Raw genomic sequence first — 17,442 nt, 5'->3', positions numbered from 1 at the left:
AACCTGTCAATCTCAACTTGGCTCTTTGCTGCAATCAGCATATCATCAACATATAAGAGTAAGTAAATGTAGGAACCATCTTCAAGTCTGCGCAAATACACATAGTGATCATATTTGCTTCTCTTGTACTTATGATCCTTCATAAACTTATCAAATCGTTTGTACCACTGTCTTGGAGATTGTTTCAGTTCGTACAACGATTTGCTAAGTTTACAAACCCAATCTTCTTTACCATCAACCTTGTATACTTCTGGTTGAGTCATATAGATTTCCTCCTTCAAATAACCGTGTAGGAACGCGGTCTTTACATCAAGTTGAGCAAGCTCCAAATTCAACTGTGCTACCAAGGCCAACAAAATTCGAATGGAGGAATGTTTAACAACTGGAGAAAATACCTCATTATAATCATTTCCCTCCCTCTGAGCAAAGCCTTTAGCAACCAACCTTGCCTCGTAGCGAACATCTTCTTTATTAGGAAATCCTTCTTTCTTTGCAAATACCCATTTGCACCCAATTGCCTTCTTGCCTTTTGGTAATTGTGACAGCTTCCACATCTTATTCTTCTTCAAAGATTGCATTTCCTCTTCCATCGCACATGCCCAATTACCACTTTCTGAACTCATAATGGCTTCTGGGTAAGTGGATGGAATGTCATCAACAACTGGAAGTGCATAGGCAACCATATCCACGAAACGAGAAGGCTTCTGAATATCCCGTCTCTGTCTTCTAACTACAATTGGCGCTGATTGTTGTTGAGATTCTTGGGTAGGAACCTCTTCCTCATTTGACTCTTCTTCTACTATAGGAGAGTCACTTGTGGTATTTCGTGTTGGGATCACCACTGTCGGCTCAAACTCCACCTGCTTCCGAGCACACTCTACCTGTTGTGGAGTACTATCAGCTCCTTCTGAATTTACCTTCTTTAACATGGAAGATTCATCAAAGGTAACATCCCTGCTGATTTTTTTTTTTTGATCAGCAAAGAATGAAATTAAATTAAGAGGGATACAAAAGGGGTATCCCAACCCTTTACAACTCCAACCTTGTTTTAGGGTCTCCAAAAGAAACACCCCAAAACAGGAAGAGAGTAACCCCTACTGCATAAATTAAACTACTGCATAAGTAAAAATCTACACCAGCTCCCATACTAATTCTATTATACTGCTGCACTGTTACAAAGACCCTAACCAGCATTTTACCCACCAGAATCCCAACGTAATCCTTCCACCTGCTTGACAACCACTTGCAGCACAACCTCCACATCCAGAGTTTAATAACTGGTGCTACCTCTCTCAACCTCCTATAGTAACATCCAACATTACTGCCTGCCAAGATCTTCAGCTTTATTCTACAATTAATTCTTTACCATCAACAACTGTAGCACTGTTGCGTCCTCTATTAAGCTGCTATACATCTGCACCAAACGACCTCCCATAGCAACGGAGGAGTCAACTACCTCCACCATCTCATTAGCTTTCAGCAGCATCTTCAGAAACTTCAAATTGATCTTTAATTTCACCCTATACCACCCAATTAACACCACCGAAAAGTTTATGCTTTAAACTTCCTTTCCAGCTGGCTTAAACACCTGCCACGCCGCGCCCATCCCATCTATTTTGATATACTACAGATGTTGCACCATGATATAGCTATGTTATGCTATCTCCCATTCAGTAACCTCCACCAATAACATCCCTGCTGATAATCGTCTTCTTTGCCTCTAGACACCACAAACGGTATCCCTTCACTCCAGGACTAAAGCCTATGAAAAGAGCCTTCTTTGCCCGTGGATCCAACTTTGATTCAATCACATGATAATATGCAATAGAACCAAAAACATGCAAAGAATCGATCATAATCAGTTGTAGGTTTTCCAGACCATACCTCTAACGGGGTTTTGCCATCTATAGCAGATGATGGCAAACGATTGACGAGATGTTGAGCGTATGTCACAGCCTCAGCCCAAAACTCTCTGCCTAACTCAGCATTAGACAACATACAACGAACTTTTTCCACAAGTGTCTTGTTCATACGCTCCGACACCCCATTCTGCTGTGGTGTTTTTCTAACAGTGAAGTGTCGAACTATGCCACAATCTTGACATACCTTCAGGAACGGATCACTCTTGTGTTCTCCTCCGTTGTCTGTTCGGAGAACCTTAATCTTCCTTCCTGTCTGGTTTTCAACTTGAGCTTTCCACTTAAGGAAAATATCAAGCACATCATTTTTGTTCTTCATAGTAAACACCCAAACTCTCCTGGAAAAATCATCCACAAAAGTGACAAAATAATGCCTACCTCCGATTGACGAAGTCTTGGCAGGTCCCCACATATCTGAATGCACATAATCCAGAATACCCTTGGTATTGTGAATTGCAGTGCCAAACTTCACTCTTCGTTGTTTTCCCAGAACACAATGCTCACAAAATTCAAGTTTGCAAGCCTTCGTACCTTTCAACAGTCCCTGCTTGGTAAGAATTTGCAAGGATTTCTCTCCAGCATGTCCCAACCTCATATGCCACAACTTCGTTGCCTCAACATCCTTTTTAGAGCTAGAAGTTGTTGTCGCTACTGTCCCCACCATTGTACTACCTTGATAGTAATACAAATCGTTCTTCCTCACGCCTTTCAACATCACCAGTGCTCCTGAAGTTGCTTTAAGAATTCCATCTCGCATCGTCATAACTAGGCCTTTAGATTCTAAAGCCCCCAATGAGATGAGATTCTTCTTCAACTTTGGCACGTACCGAACATCTCACAAAATTCCGGTGGATCCATCATGATTTCGCAGCTTGATTGAACCTATCCCAGTTGTCTTACATGGATTATCATTACCCATGTAAACAACCCCGCCATCAAGTTCTTGAAATTCAAAGAACCATTCCCGAATGGGACACATATGATAGGTACAACCTGAATCCAATATCCACTCATCTGGATATGATGATGCTGAAAGCGAGACAATTAAAGAGATATCTGATTCCACATCACTTTTGCATTCTGCAACATTTGCATCTTGCGGAGCCTTCCCTTTCTTCTGCAGTTTTGGACAGTCTTTCTTCCAGTGTCCTTTCTCATGACAGAAAGCACACTCATCTTTGGCAACGGCTCGACCTTTAGACTTAGACCTCCCTCTTCTCCCCTTTGTTTGGCTTTGCTGACGACCTCTTGCCACCAATGCTTCTTCTGATGTCGTTGATTTAGTTTTCATCTTATCCTGCTTTCTCAATTCATGACTATATAAAGCAAAACAAACAGCATCTAACGACACATTTTTTCTTCCCATGAAGGAGCGTAGTCTCCAAATGTTCAAATTCATCAGGAAGAGATGATAACAACATTAAAGCCAAATCCTCATCCTCAAACTTCACATTTAAATTCAACAGGTTTGCTACTAATTAATTAAACATAGTGATGTGTGCATTCATAGTAGTACCTTGTTGGTAGTCAAATCGGAACAACCTTTTCTTCATCAGGAGCTTGTTCTGACCACTCTTCTTCAGAAACTTGTCCTCCAATGTCTTCCACAGTTTATGTGCAGAAGTCTCGTCTTTTACAGCATACTTCTGCTATCTGGACAGGCAGGATCGAATAGTTCCGCATGCCAACCAGTTGATGATGCTCCAGTCTTTCTCCTCTATCTCTTCTGGTTTCTCTCCTTCAATAGCAATATCAAGACCCTGCTGAAAAAGAGAGTCCAAGACCTCTCCTTGCCACATACCAAAATGTCCAGTGCCATCAAATATTTCCACCGCCAATTTCAAAGTGGACACCGGGAACCTCGACCATGATGACGAGAGGCCTGACACTCTGGATACATCCTTCGCTTCTTCTTCTTGATTTGCCATTACAAACTCAAAATATAGTATTCAATATTACAAATAATTTCAAACAACCCAATGTCGAACCTTCGGCTCTTGAAACCACTTGTTGAGAAAAACGAGTAATTTTGCCACTAAAACAGAACCCTAACAGAGTTACCCGACAAATAATATTGAATAAACAGAGCAGAATAATAAAAGAGATAAAGAGGAAAAAACACACCAGAAAATTGTTAACGGAGTTCGGCCAATTTAGCCTAATCTCCGAGCACAGCAAAAACAACTCACTTTTATTATTATGGGAGAAGATATTACAAATTGGGATATATAACAGTGAAGGAGGAGAGTTTAATTTATAACCCCCAAACCTCATTCCCAAACAATAAACCCACCGATGTGGGACTTGGGATTAAACCAAAATCAACAATTTCTTGGTAGGTAATACTGTATGTAAATAATCCAACCATTGTTGAGGCATTGTGAAGTAGTGAATATTCTCACGTTGTAGGCGTCACCAATCTTAGTTTTCCAAATCCTAAGAACTGCAATCTTCGTTTCCCAAACCAATCCATTGTTATATTTTTCAAACAGAGCAACTGCTACCTTTTCATCCATAGCAAAACTTGTACTGGATCTAAAATGATGGAAAGTAGGAGTCAGTATGGAAAAAAGATGAACATAAGAATATGAAATTCTATTGAATGCAAAATTGCTAAATGTTCATTGATAGTATTGATTCTTTTATACCTTAAGTGCTTCTCCATGTTCATTTGAATTTTTTAAAAGGAGATAGTTACAGTTCCTGCTTTGTTTTGCTGTTCATATTCATGCAATGCATGTTTGCACATGATAATTTGTCCTGACTCTTGAAATCTGAAAAACATAAAATAGATTTTGGAGTTTAATTCTAAAGTTTCATTCAGCACTACTTATTTAATGTTGTTTGTTTCAATCTTCTGCAGCAAATATAAAATGGCTGGGACACTTGGGTGCTTAAAGTGAAGGATATTTGTTTTTTTATGCTCTGAGTTGCATTCTCTTATGAACAAATGCAGTTCCTCTGTCTTCATGCTAACCTTCTAAGCAAGATAAACCAAAGGCTTCTACTACTGTTCAGTCTTCTGTGTGGAGCCAAAGTTCCAAAGGATATCATAGGCTTCACTTGTATATCACTAGTTTTCATCAGCATGTTTTAGTGGTTATATGTTGTTCTAATGTATATCATTGTTTGGATAACATGATAAAGATGTTCTATTATGTTCCTGCATGAATGTTTTTATGTTTTTAATACTGATTCAAAATAATTTGTTTTTTATTTTATGAATGTTTTTAATACTGATTCAAAACAATTTGTTTCTTACTTTTATAATAAAATTTATGCAATAAATTTAAGTTTTTAGAAAATTAATATATTTTTTTTTAAAATTGTGTTAGAACTGTGCTAGAATTGTCAGAAATTTAACAAATATTTTTTGAATTAGACATTTAAACAATACGAGTATCCAACACCGACACGTCATTTAAAAGGAGTGTCCGAGGTTGTGGTCCTGGAGGAAGGACCAAACATAAAACATATTAGAGCTACTTAGAGTTGAAAAAATATATGCTCATGATCCTTCACTCTCCAAAACCATATCTATTTATTATTTGTCCACGTTTACTTTAACCCATTTCAATATTTCAGTTTTCTCAATTCACTGTAAATTAATTTAATTTAAAATCGTAAAAATAATATCTAAAATATCAAATATTGTATCTATAGTTATTATTATGTAGCTAATAGTAGTACAGGGAGAACATTTTTAGTTGTTTTTACTTTAATAAGACGTTTCTCAAAGATTTTTCTTAACCTTTTTATTTTCCATTTAACACTCCCAGTATTTTTAGTTTTAACAAGAATTTCTATGTTTTATAAGTTATAAAGAAGTTGTATAATAATATACAATTATTTATCATAAATCTAAAACATAATTGACATATTGAAAAAACTTACTAGTATTACTCTGGGCCACAAACATAAAATTAGAAATTTACTTGTGAGACATGAGAGATAAATTTCATGTTGTAATCTCATTATTCTTTTTCATATAGTGAATTTTTGACAAGGATATAGACTAGGTTTCAGTTGAAACACGTTCATTCTCTCTATATGATTCTTCGTTTGCTCTGCTTTTGTTTACCTTCTCTATTTTTGTGTTATGGCGTTTATCTCCAATGAACAGGATGTTTCTCTACACGTGTCATAATACATAACAGGTGCTGTCAGTCGAGCAAAACTGTAGATTTGCAGTATGGTAGTGAGAATGGAGAAGGGTGGATGATGGTATTGGTAATGATATGGCTATTTCAGAATGTAAATAATTAAAGAAAACTAAAAGGATTTCAATTGATAAGACATTATATTTGTACTTGATTTAACACTCTAAAATACAACACTGTATAACCATTCATTGTCAATCTTCTGTGAATACTGTTTGCAGCAGATGTGAACATAATTACATATCTACAAAACAAAGAGATGGGTATTGAATCATCTCCAAAGTCCAAACTTCTTTTAAAATGTTCAATCACCACAGCTCCTCATTCACACCTCTTTCAATCTTATTCCACCAAAACATACACTTCAATAATACCTACAATTCTTTCAACTTCAAAACAGAATATCGATAATAAGACATTAAAAAGATCAGAAGTTACTAAAAAAGATTGTATTTGAAATGCTTCAAAAGATAGTGTGGAGAATTGGTACCTCATGAAAATGTAGCATATCACAATTGATGAATTTGGAATTTCCAATTTCTGTTTGGTCTTACATGTACTGGTGCATGTACTAGTTTCATATCAACCCATATAGTTTCAATGTGAGCAATCTTTTCCCAGTCTTCGCCTTCTTGTTTTTGGCATCTTTGATGAAGCAAAGGGCATTCTTCAATACGGAGTTCTGAAATGGATTCGGGCAGACCCTCCTCTGGCAAGCATTGGAGTATAGGACAATTTTGAATAAACATTGTCTGAAGGGAGGAGAGGTGACAGAGACCTCTGTAGACCAGTTTCTTTAGATTTGGACAATCTTTTATGCGTAGCTCAGTAAGAGAGAGTGGGAGCAAACCTTCACCCGGAAAACACTCCACATCATCTTCTTTAATAGACAATGATTCTATGGAAGGATTGGTTCCCCAACCCCCCTTCTTTAGTGAGGTAACAAGTTTCGAGCAATTCATCAGAGACAGGTCTTTTAGATTTGATGGCAAACATCCTTCAGACAACTCCATTACTGGACAATCCTTTATATACAAATAATTAAGAGATGGAAGGAGGGCAGACATGCGTTTAGGCATTGATTTCAATTTCTCCAATCCTTCAATGCAAAACCTCTCTAACTGAGGTGCAAATAATCCTTCATTGGGAAATGATCCAAATTCAGAGCATTCTGTAATTGACAAACTAATCAAATGACCATGAGGGTTCCCTTGTGATATCATCTGTAGGTTATCACATTCGTATAAATAAAGGTTGCAGAGTTTTGGAAATAAGTCTAGAGGAAAGTTTGTGAGAGAGTCGCAACATCGACTAATATTCAATTCTACAAGGAAATCGTAGCAATAGTTTATGGGAATATTCATGTTCGGACAAGAATAAATATATAAGGATTCAAGAGAAGTATCAGACATGGGGAGGCCTAATATATTAAATGAAGATGTCTCCATCTTCATACCTTCAATTTCTACCGCCCTAGGGGTCGAACCCACGAGTTGTTCGCACCGCTCAATAGATAAAATCCTTAAATCAGGAAGGTGCTCTGGCAAGTGCCCTTTCAGCTTGGGACATTCCATCAAAGAAAGATTTTGAAGACTTGGAAAAGCACATGTCATGCAGTGCCATTCTTCCAATTCCTTCATACGATGAAAGGTCAACGTTTCCAAGGATGCAAATGCAGAAGAGCTATTTCCGTAAAAATCAACATCTATCCTCACTATCTCATCAAGGCCGTCAATAATCAATTCCTTGAGAAATGTCAAAAGTCCAAGGGAAGGCAACCATTGACAATATTTACAATTTTTCAAGGTTAAGGACACCATATGCAATAGAAATTTATCACATAACCAACCTGGAAATTGTGTGCCACAATAGCGGAAGATTGACAACTTCTCCAAATGTCTAGAAGGTTGCAGATTCTCTAGTACTTCTCTTTCTTTTATTGAATCCTCATTGTTCCGCTTCAAATCCCATTCTAAACTTAGCTCCACAAGATGTGTTTTATTTTTCAAATCCGCTGCCAATGCATCACAGGGATTCATGATATTTTCGAGATTTTTAATTGACAACTCTCCGTGAACATCAAGTTGTCTTAGTTGTTGAATACTGAACTCACTACTACTTTTCCCAACCTCAAACCCTCCCCCCCATACTTGAATATTTTTCAAACTTCCTAAGAGCACTAGAGCCTTTATTAAATTAGTTCTAGTAAGTACAAGGTGACGTAAATTTGGGAGCTCATGCAAAGATGAGGGCAGCTCCTTCAAAGACCAACAGTTGTTGAGCTTCAACACTTGCAAGTTATAGAGTGAACATATTGAGTCAGGGAGTCTCTCTACATTTGTGAATGAAAAGTCTAATGAACGCAAATGTATAAGATCGGCTATAGTGTCAGGCACCTCTTCTATGTTACGAAACTTAGACAAAGATAAGAGTCGTAAGAACTTGAAGTTGGAGATTAACTCTATTATTGACATCCCACAATATGTATCCATGCACAAAAATGTTCGTAGCTTTTTAGCATCACATAAACTCCTATACTCATCACATTCAACAGGATTCTTCACCGTTGAAAAGTGACGGGTTGTCTTTGGTACGCTTCCTAGTCTATCAACACCTAACCTGTAGCAAATTTCACCACAAATATATTTTGCTAAATCATTCAGAAGGTCGTGCATTACAAAATATGTTTCGTTGTACCAAATTGACGGCTGAAAGAATGATCTTGATAATAGATCATTGAAGTATTGTTCACCTATTTCTTCTGGAGACTTACTCTGTTGAGAGAATTGTAGAAAATTTTCAGCCGTCCATGAGAGAATTAAGCTATCCTTGACAAACTTATGATCTTTGGGGAATAACGCACAATAAGCAAAACATCTCTTGAGATGAGAAGGAAGATGGTAATAACTCAACAACAAAGCGGGGATGATTTTACTATTTTCTATCGATAAGTCCCATATGTTGCTTCTCAGTACACCTTCCCACTCTGCAACAGATGCCTTTGATTGTAAAAGAGATCCTACTGTTTCAAGGGCCAAAGGCAGTCCTTGGCACTTTTTAACTATCTTCATGCCAATCTCCTTCAAGTCTGAATTCAACTTAGAGCTCTCATCTTGGACTGCATGTTTAGCAAAAACTTGCCAACTGTAATCTTCTTGTAATTGCTTTAGTTGGTGTATATTGTTCGACTCAAAAGTAGAAGCAACTTTGTTACTACGTGTTGTGACTAGAATTTTACTTCCCTTAACCCCATATTTAAGAGGAGTTTGCAATGATTTCCATTGGTCTCGGTCTTCATTCCAGACATCATCCAGAACGAGGAGAAACTTCCTTCCTGTCAAAGATTCTTTCAATCTTCCTTGAACCATTTCTAGGTTTCTGCTATCATCAGTTGACTTATGAATTTTCTCAAGAATTGCTCTGGTTAACTTGAAAACATCGAATTCATCAGAAACGCAAACCCAAACTTTGATAGCAAATATATCCTTTATCATTGGGTCGTCGTATAAATGTTGAGCAAGTGTGGTCTTACCCATCCCGCCCATACCCACAATAGAATGTATTGAAAGCTGATTATGATTTCCATTGTCTGATGTCAACCAATTAAGGATGATTTGTTTGTCCTCATCTCTGCCATAAATAACCTCTTCAGCCACCAACGATGAGGATTCATTTCTTTTCCCTGACACGTTATTAGCCAACCCATATCCAACACCACTAGAAATTTTGAAATCTTGAACAAGCTTTTGGTCTAAGAGAGATTCTAGATCATCTAGGAGTTCTATGATCTTGGATTCAAAACTGCTTACCTTGCTAGCACTGCTCTGGTATTCAGCTTTCAACTGAGTTTTGTAGAATTCATAGTCTATTTGCTCCAACAGATCCTCCGCATCATACAAGGCGTCTCTAACCTCATCAAGCCATTCTTTGACGAATGAATTAGTGAACTGCTTTTGTTCTGCATCATCAATCACAGCATTGATGTCCATCAGCTTCCACTTCAACTTTTTCAGCTTCCTCACATCGAGCTTTCTCCCACAAAAGTAGTCGAGAACTTGATGAGAATTGAGCTTGTCAAGCAGGAACTGGAGAAGAACACCAAAAAGAGCACCACCAAGAGTTTCAAGGACAGGCATGGTTGGAAAGGAAGTGGGGAAATGACAGAGAAGAAAGGGTTCTGAAAATTGGAAGTGCAGCTCAGTGACGTGAATGAAGGAGTCACAAAAGTTAATTAGTGAGTAATAGTTGATTATACCGACACCACCATGTGGGTTTCATAATATTCTCTACCAACTTTATTGAATTAGTCCTTTTCCCATTTATTTTATTAATAAAGACACCCAACCAACCCACTTATTACATCTTACATCTATTAAATGGATCCATTTCCCATTTTCTTTTTTCTTTATTCAGAATGACTTTATGTCAATAAAGGACTGATGGCCAATAAAGTAATAGCTGTTTAATTTTAGAAAATAGTAGAATTAAATTTACAATTACAAATTTATAGAGATTAAAGTTATATATTTGCAAAACTATGAAATGTGATATCTAGAGCTACTTTAATTCATTTATTCAATTTTGGATGATGAATAAAATAAAACCCCAATGCTCACTTAATCATAAGAACAAATAAGAAAATTGAATAAAGAATATTATTAAATAGAAATCAAATTTAGAAATAAAAAATAATTAGTTATTATATTAACTAAATTAGAAACTTATTTAAAGATTAAAATATTATTCACATTTAAAGACTAATAGAAATTATTTTAAAATATAAAATAGTAAGTAGTTAAAATATTTGTAGTTAATTATTAGATACTTATTTAGAAATTATTTTATAAATTTTTATTATCGATCAAGTCGGGATGAGAATCTCACATGGTGTCGTTCTAACTCGTTACGCACACAATTGACTTAGAAACTAGTTTTGTTTAGATATTAATGATTTTTTTAGTTTATAAAATGATTTTTAATTTAATCAAATTGTAACTAATAATTTTAATTTTTAAAATTAATTTTTATTTAATAATTTTCTTAGAGTGAAAAACCTAAACGCACTTGTTAATGTTCACATATTCAATTTTTCCAATTCACTTTGCTTGTTCCTTCTGTTTCATAATTTTGCTTTTACATAATATAATCAAATCAGAGCAAAAGCTCAATAGCATAAACAAAAATATCTTGTCTAGTGGGTAATTCATTTAAAAATTTTATGAGGAATAATATGTTCGACTTTAATGTGCTTAAGTTCTTTGATATTAATATTTGTAGTGGCAATGTTCTTCATTTACTGCTAGAACTAATGTTTTTTGGACTTTTCATAATAGGTGGAAAGCTTTGATTACTCTGGAAAAATCAGGTTTAAGATTCTCACATTTTTTGTGAAGACACTGCATGTGCAGACAATCTTGCTGACTAGGGTTTATTCAGAGAAAAATTGCATTGGTATAATAAGCTTCTATCTAGTCTTTTATTAGAATTCTTTATTAATAGGTATAAATTATCATAGTATCGTTTTTCTTAGATTTTTTATATATGGGTTTTGACCTAGTCCCCATATTTGCTTGTATTTTTTTTTCTTTTTTTTAATAATATTTTTTTTTTCATGTGATGGTAAATGATTGTTGATACTTAAGATGTGAGTCTAGCAAAGATGTCAAGTTTCATAGTGATGTACAACATGATAACTTTTATTTAAAAAAAAACAAATATATTTATATATATATTAGTTTTATACTAAAAATATATATATCTTTAAAACAAAGCATAATGAGATCTATGATGTGTAGGTGAGGAATGACTCGTTTAGTCATAGTCGTTGTGTACAATGATTAATTTAGGTTCTTTGGATAAATTATTTAAAAAATAAAAGTAAAATTAAAAATAAAATACATTTAAATTATAAATTAAAATTAAATTACATGCGCCATTTTAAAAAATATCATATGAAAAATTAAAGTATACCTCTTCCTAATGAAATTTATAAGAAATAAATATTAGTAAACATATAAATTATGTTTCATATTTATTTATGTTGTAATAGAAAATTATGTTTAATTATTAATAATTTCATAAAATATAATTTAAAATAAAAATTGAAATACCCAATTACCATTATATTTCGAAGCTTCCATTACTTGGTCAGGTAGGTCTTGTGCCATTAGTATGTGATTACTTTGGTCTGAGTTTTTTTTTTAATGATGATGTAAAAATAGTTAGTATCCCTTTTTTTAAGAGTAGCAAGTCTACATGTCAAAACATTTACTCCTATTATGGAGTATCATTAAGGATGAACTTAATTAGAAGAAGTATTATCCTAATTTTGCAGAGGCTGAGCGTGGACCATTTCTCCATTGCATTCATTAGCAGGACTGCAACTTTTATGTGAGTAGGTATGGTGATAATAGTACTATACACACAAATATTTTTTAGTATGAATTTTTGGGATTGCCTTAAATTGACACCTAAGGAGTGTACTCCATTCCTAATTCTTAATTGTAAAATAATACATGACTAATTTTACACATTAAAGAATTGATTCATTATTTAAAGATAATAAGTTTATTTATATTTTAATAAGACAAAAAAAATTAACTTCCAGATCCTATAAAACGGTAAGTCTTTCAATTTCATATTCTTGGATGAAAGGGTAATTTGAGTGTGTTTTGATGTATATAGGATGTAAGAAGAAATGCATGGAGGTCTAGGAAGAAACTACTTTCAATCTCTAATTTCACTGTAAGAAAAATAATGAAATAGAAACCAATTTTTAGAAACTAAAATAATTAGTTTCTATAGTAACTAAATTAGAGATCATTAACTAAAAAGAAATTGGTTTCTAAACTAGTTTATATTATTGTTAAATAGTTTCTAAATTAGTATCTAATTAGCAACTAAGTTTTTTGTTACCAAATTTAGAAACTAAATAATTGGTAGTTAAAACTTTGGTTGCTAATTAGGTATCAATTTAAAAACTATTTAACAATAATATAAACTAATTTAGAAACCAAAATTTTTTTAGTTTTTAAAATGGTCTCTAATTTAGATACTATTGTAATTATTTATTTTGGTCTCTAAAAATTGGTTTCTATTTCATAATTTTCTTGTAGTGTCATATAACTTTTACAAAATTTGATAATAATTTTTAATATTTAATAGTGTTTTTTTGTCATTTTAAAATGCTCAAATTGTTTAGGTTTCAATACTCATCAATGATAAATGCACTAATTTGACATTAGTTTTTATTATAATAAATTTTAAATATAAATTATTATATATATATAATATTTATATTATTTTTTAAATTATAATAGTAATCATGTGTCCACATGTATTATCTTAAAAAATGTATATATTTAATGAAATATTTTATTGGAATAATTTATTAGAACAATTAAAATTCAAATTTTATTTAAAATCAAAACATCATTAATTATAGTTTATTTTACACCTATCTTATTATACATGTGTCGTGAGAATAATTTGGTGAGATCTTTTTTCTAATTCATATAAATAAGAAAAAAAATTTAATTTAATAAACAAATAATAAATTTTTTCAAAATTTCTATTTAAATTTTTTTATTAATTAAAAAAATATTTCTTATCAGGTTGGGTCGTAGGCCTGCAGACTAGCCCACACGCGAAGTGGGCCAATAAAATTGACTTACATTTTTTTTTACGTGGAATGACTTAAATGTAGAGCGGACCTATGCGAGATGTGTTAGTCCGCATTGTCATCCCTAAATGTAAATTCTTATTTTTAAATAAGTATAGTTTACCTTTATTTTTAAATATAAGTGTTAGAAAATTTTATACTTAAATTAATTAGAACTTTTGTGCTTTATCAAGTCTAAGCACTATAAATTAAATCAATTTATGAAATAAATTTTAAGAAAATTAAAAATTATTAAAAATACATAAAATTCAAATCCAGAAAAAAAAAAATCTTAAAAATACCCCGTGCTCCACCTTTCATTTCTTTCTTCAACTTTTCAACCTTCTCTCTCCCTCTAGCTTCTCTCTGTATCATCTTTCTAGCACATATAATACATAGATAATTTTTTATTTATAATTTTATTTGTTCTTTTATATTTCTACAATTTAATTTATCTTCGAATATGCATATTCTATTTATTAAATTCATAATTATGTCGTTTACCTTGTCTCAAGCTAAACACTGGTCTTGTTCATTAAATTTAAAGTTATGCCATTTAAATTATCTCCTTTACGCACTTATCTTCTTTATTAAATTTATATTTATATAATTTAATTTATCTTCCGTACACATTGATCTTCTTCATTAAATTGTATTTATGTCCTTTAATTTATCTTTATTCACACAAGTACTTTTTGCTAAATATCATAATTATATCACTTAATTTATTTTTATTGGTCCTCTTTATTAAATTTGTAACAATATTATTTAATTTATATTTTTGTTACATACTGGTTTTCTTTAATAAATTTATAATTATTTCATTTAATACACATTGGTCATTTTTATTAAACTTATAATTATGTTATTTAATTTATTTTTAGTTATATTTTATTTTTCTTTATTAATTTGTATTTTATTTTATTTTATTTGCTTGTAATATACTGACTCATATCTAATTATTTAATTAATCTTTTAGTTCTTATTTTATTTTATATTATTTTAAACATCATTCTTTTATAATAATTCAAAAAAATGTATATAAAGTAATAATAAAAATAAAGTAAAAGTAAATTTTTTATCCAATGACCTTATATATAAGAAAGTTATCTATATGTTATATTTATAATTTTGTAGTTTGCTTTTTGGATAGGATGCGTAGATTATATGTTTAAACGACGTGTCTTAATAGTTTTTATATTCTATGATCCTTGAAAATACTAAACAGTATGTCAATCTAAAAAAATCTTAGATTTATTGGTAATGAGTTGAGACTATGCTTATGTATGAGTGTATGTGTTTGGAAGTCACAATTTGGTACATTGAGATATGAAATGTAATGACCATAGTTCATAATAACTCCCTAGATTAAGGTTATATATGTCAAACTTAAGATTATGTGATGTCTGTTCAACATCGTCAAGATTAGGTAGTGAGTATATATCTCTTTTTTATGTTGAACCAATATTTTTAATGAGCAATACTCGATTACCTAATCATTTTTCAAATAAATTTTGATTCCATAATGGATCATCGAAAATAAGATTAAGCCTTGTATAGTTGGGATTCAAATCTTCGACCCATTTGTTTGCAATGGACGCTAAGTTTATTAAAATTAATGTTTAAGACTTACAAATACTTCATTGCTTTTCATATTTTTTTTTTCTTTCATACATACCTATAGTACTAGTAGAAGAATAATTTCTGCTTAGTAAGAGTAATAAGAGAATAATCTGCAGGTTAGGGAGCCTGTGTAGTATTTTCATAATTTTATCCTTTCTTGTCAAGAGTACACTAGGAATCTTTTGAAGATATAATTATTGGAATTTATTAGCAAGCTACAAAATATATTAGATTTCAATGTTTTGTGTGAACATAATTATGTATCTAAAAGGATCCTGATTTGCTGAGAGTCAGATATTTTTTCACTCCATTCTACTTCTCATTTTATTACTTTTCAATGATTTAATTTTAATTAAAGAACTTAATTCAATATATTATTATTATTTACGGTTGTTATAAAGCTGTCAAAGTAGGAGTTTCGAAACATCTTTTTCCTATCTACAGAGAGATGGATTTTGAATCATCTTTTAAAGTTAAAACCAATTTTAAAATCTTGTACCACCACAGCTCCTGATTGATAGCTTCTTATGCTAGTGTTAAATCAATCACGCACAATGTTAACCATAACTTATGATCAATCTAACTTTTTATCTGAAGTTCTCACGGTTTTGTTGGTAAAAGATGTCTCAATAGATTAGATTAATAGTGAAATATGTATTTAAACTATCTTTTGATATTGTAAATAATATGAAACTATATTGATTATATCGGAATATTTTTTAATTTTTTTAATTAATGACTGTTCTCATAAGAAATAATTTATTGATGGTTTGGATCTATTTGCCACGAAATACTGAAAATTATTTTCATCGTAAGAATCTGGATCAACTCTGTTATATAGTGGTGTCTTTAATAATTTTCTTTGAATCCCTGTCTCCAAAGTTAACTCTATGACGGTACAAGAATATCCAAAATCCCAGAATAACAAGTTTAGACGTTCTCATTTTAGTCTTATTTATAAATAAATTTAACCACCTTTTAATTATTTTGTTGTCTCATCAACATATTAAAGTTCTAATCATGTTACTTCATTATGCAGTGTCTTGTTTTTGCTTCATAATATGAAGCTGATGTGAAGAAGTTTTTTATTGATGCATCCTAAAACTTGGTAGTTACAGACCGAATGTTAGTGTAGTGCATACATCCTTACTATAACCAATTTCTTAACTATAATATGTTCTTCAGTAGATGCTGTCATTAGTGCATATTGCATATTTTTCTAATGTTTTCTAGAATATATCAACTTTCATCCTGTTAAGCTTATGCTGTTAGCATTGTTAGTAGGTTCATGCATAATCCAGACAAGGCATATTGGGAAGCTGTTAAATGGATACTTCGTTATCGGAAAGGTTCTCCAGATCTTGGTTTGGTATTTGATCAACATAGAGCCGATCCCGGAGGAGCAGTTGGCTATGTTGATGCTGACTATGGTGGTGATTTAGATTGGATAAGGTCACTTTCAGCTTACATCTTTACCCTATGTGGGTTTGCTATCAGCTGGTATTCTTCACTTCAAACCATTGCGGTTTTGTCCACCACTGAAGCAGAATATATTGCTGCTACAGAAGGTATGAAAGAGGCTATATGGTTGAGGCTTGGTAAGTGAACTTGGGTCTTCAACAAGATGTTCTTGTTATATTTTGTGATAGTCAGAGTGTTGTTCACCTAACCAGGAACAGTAAGTATCACTCAAGGACCAAACACATTGAAATTAAACACCATTTTATCTGAGACATTGTTGATACAAGAGATATAATTGTTGAAAAAATTCATACGGCCAAAAATCCTGCAGACATGTTGACCAAACCACTTCCATCACCTAAGTTCGATCATTGCCTCAACTTAGCTGGGATTATCCTTCATGGCGAGAGAGTGTTCTAGTCAAAGGCAAGTCAAGGTGGAGATTTGTGGGTTATGACTCACCTTTAACCGTTTTCTTATCATAATTGGGAGGTTAGTTGCCACAATCAATTACAATCAATGGGAGTTTAATTGCCACAATCAATTGCAATCAATGGGAGGTTAATTACCACAATCAATTGCAATCAAAGGGAGATTAATTACCATTAATTGTATTTAT

General features: G+C 32.6%; 2 protein-coding genes across 2 annotated transcripts; one reads left to right on the top strand and one right to left on the bottom strand.

The window, feature by feature from the left end:
- Positions 1-6,181: 6,181 nt before the first annotated feature.
- Positions 6,182-10,301, bottom strand: LOC137827740 (putative disease resistance RPP13-like protein 1). The gene is made up of 2 exons (XM_068634073.1): positions 6,570-10,301; positions 6,182-6,468 (listed from the first exon to the last, which is right to left on the bottom strand). The coding sequence occupies exon 1, from the start codon at positions 10,213-10,215 to the stop codon at positions 6,589-6,591; it is 3,627 nt and encodes a 1,208-aa protein (XP_068490174.1). The 5' UTR covers positions 10,216-10,301; the 3' UTR covers positions 6,182-6,468; positions 6,570-6,588.
- Positions 10,302-16,650: 6,349 nt separating this feature from the next.
- Positions 16,651-16,968, top strand: LOC137809561 (secreted RxLR effector protein 161-like). The gene has a single exon (XM_068610667.1). The coding sequence runs from the start codon at positions 16,651-16,653 to the stop codon at positions 16,966-16,968; it is 318 nt and encodes a 105-aa protein (XP_068466768.1).
- The last annotated feature ends 474 nt before the right edge of the window (positions 16,969-17,442 follow it).

This window comes from Phaseolus vulgaris, chromosome 11 (assembly GCF_000499845.2).
Source record: "Phaseolus vulgaris cultivar G19833 chromosome 11, P. vulgaris v2.0, whole genome shotgun sequence".
Classification (NCBI taxonomy): Eukaryota; Viridiplantae; Streptophyta; class Magnoliopsida; order Fabales; family Fabaceae; genus Phaseolus; species Phaseolus vulgaris.
Note: the sequence above shows the minus strand (reverse complement) of the source record. Positions and strands in the feature narration are given on the sequence as shown.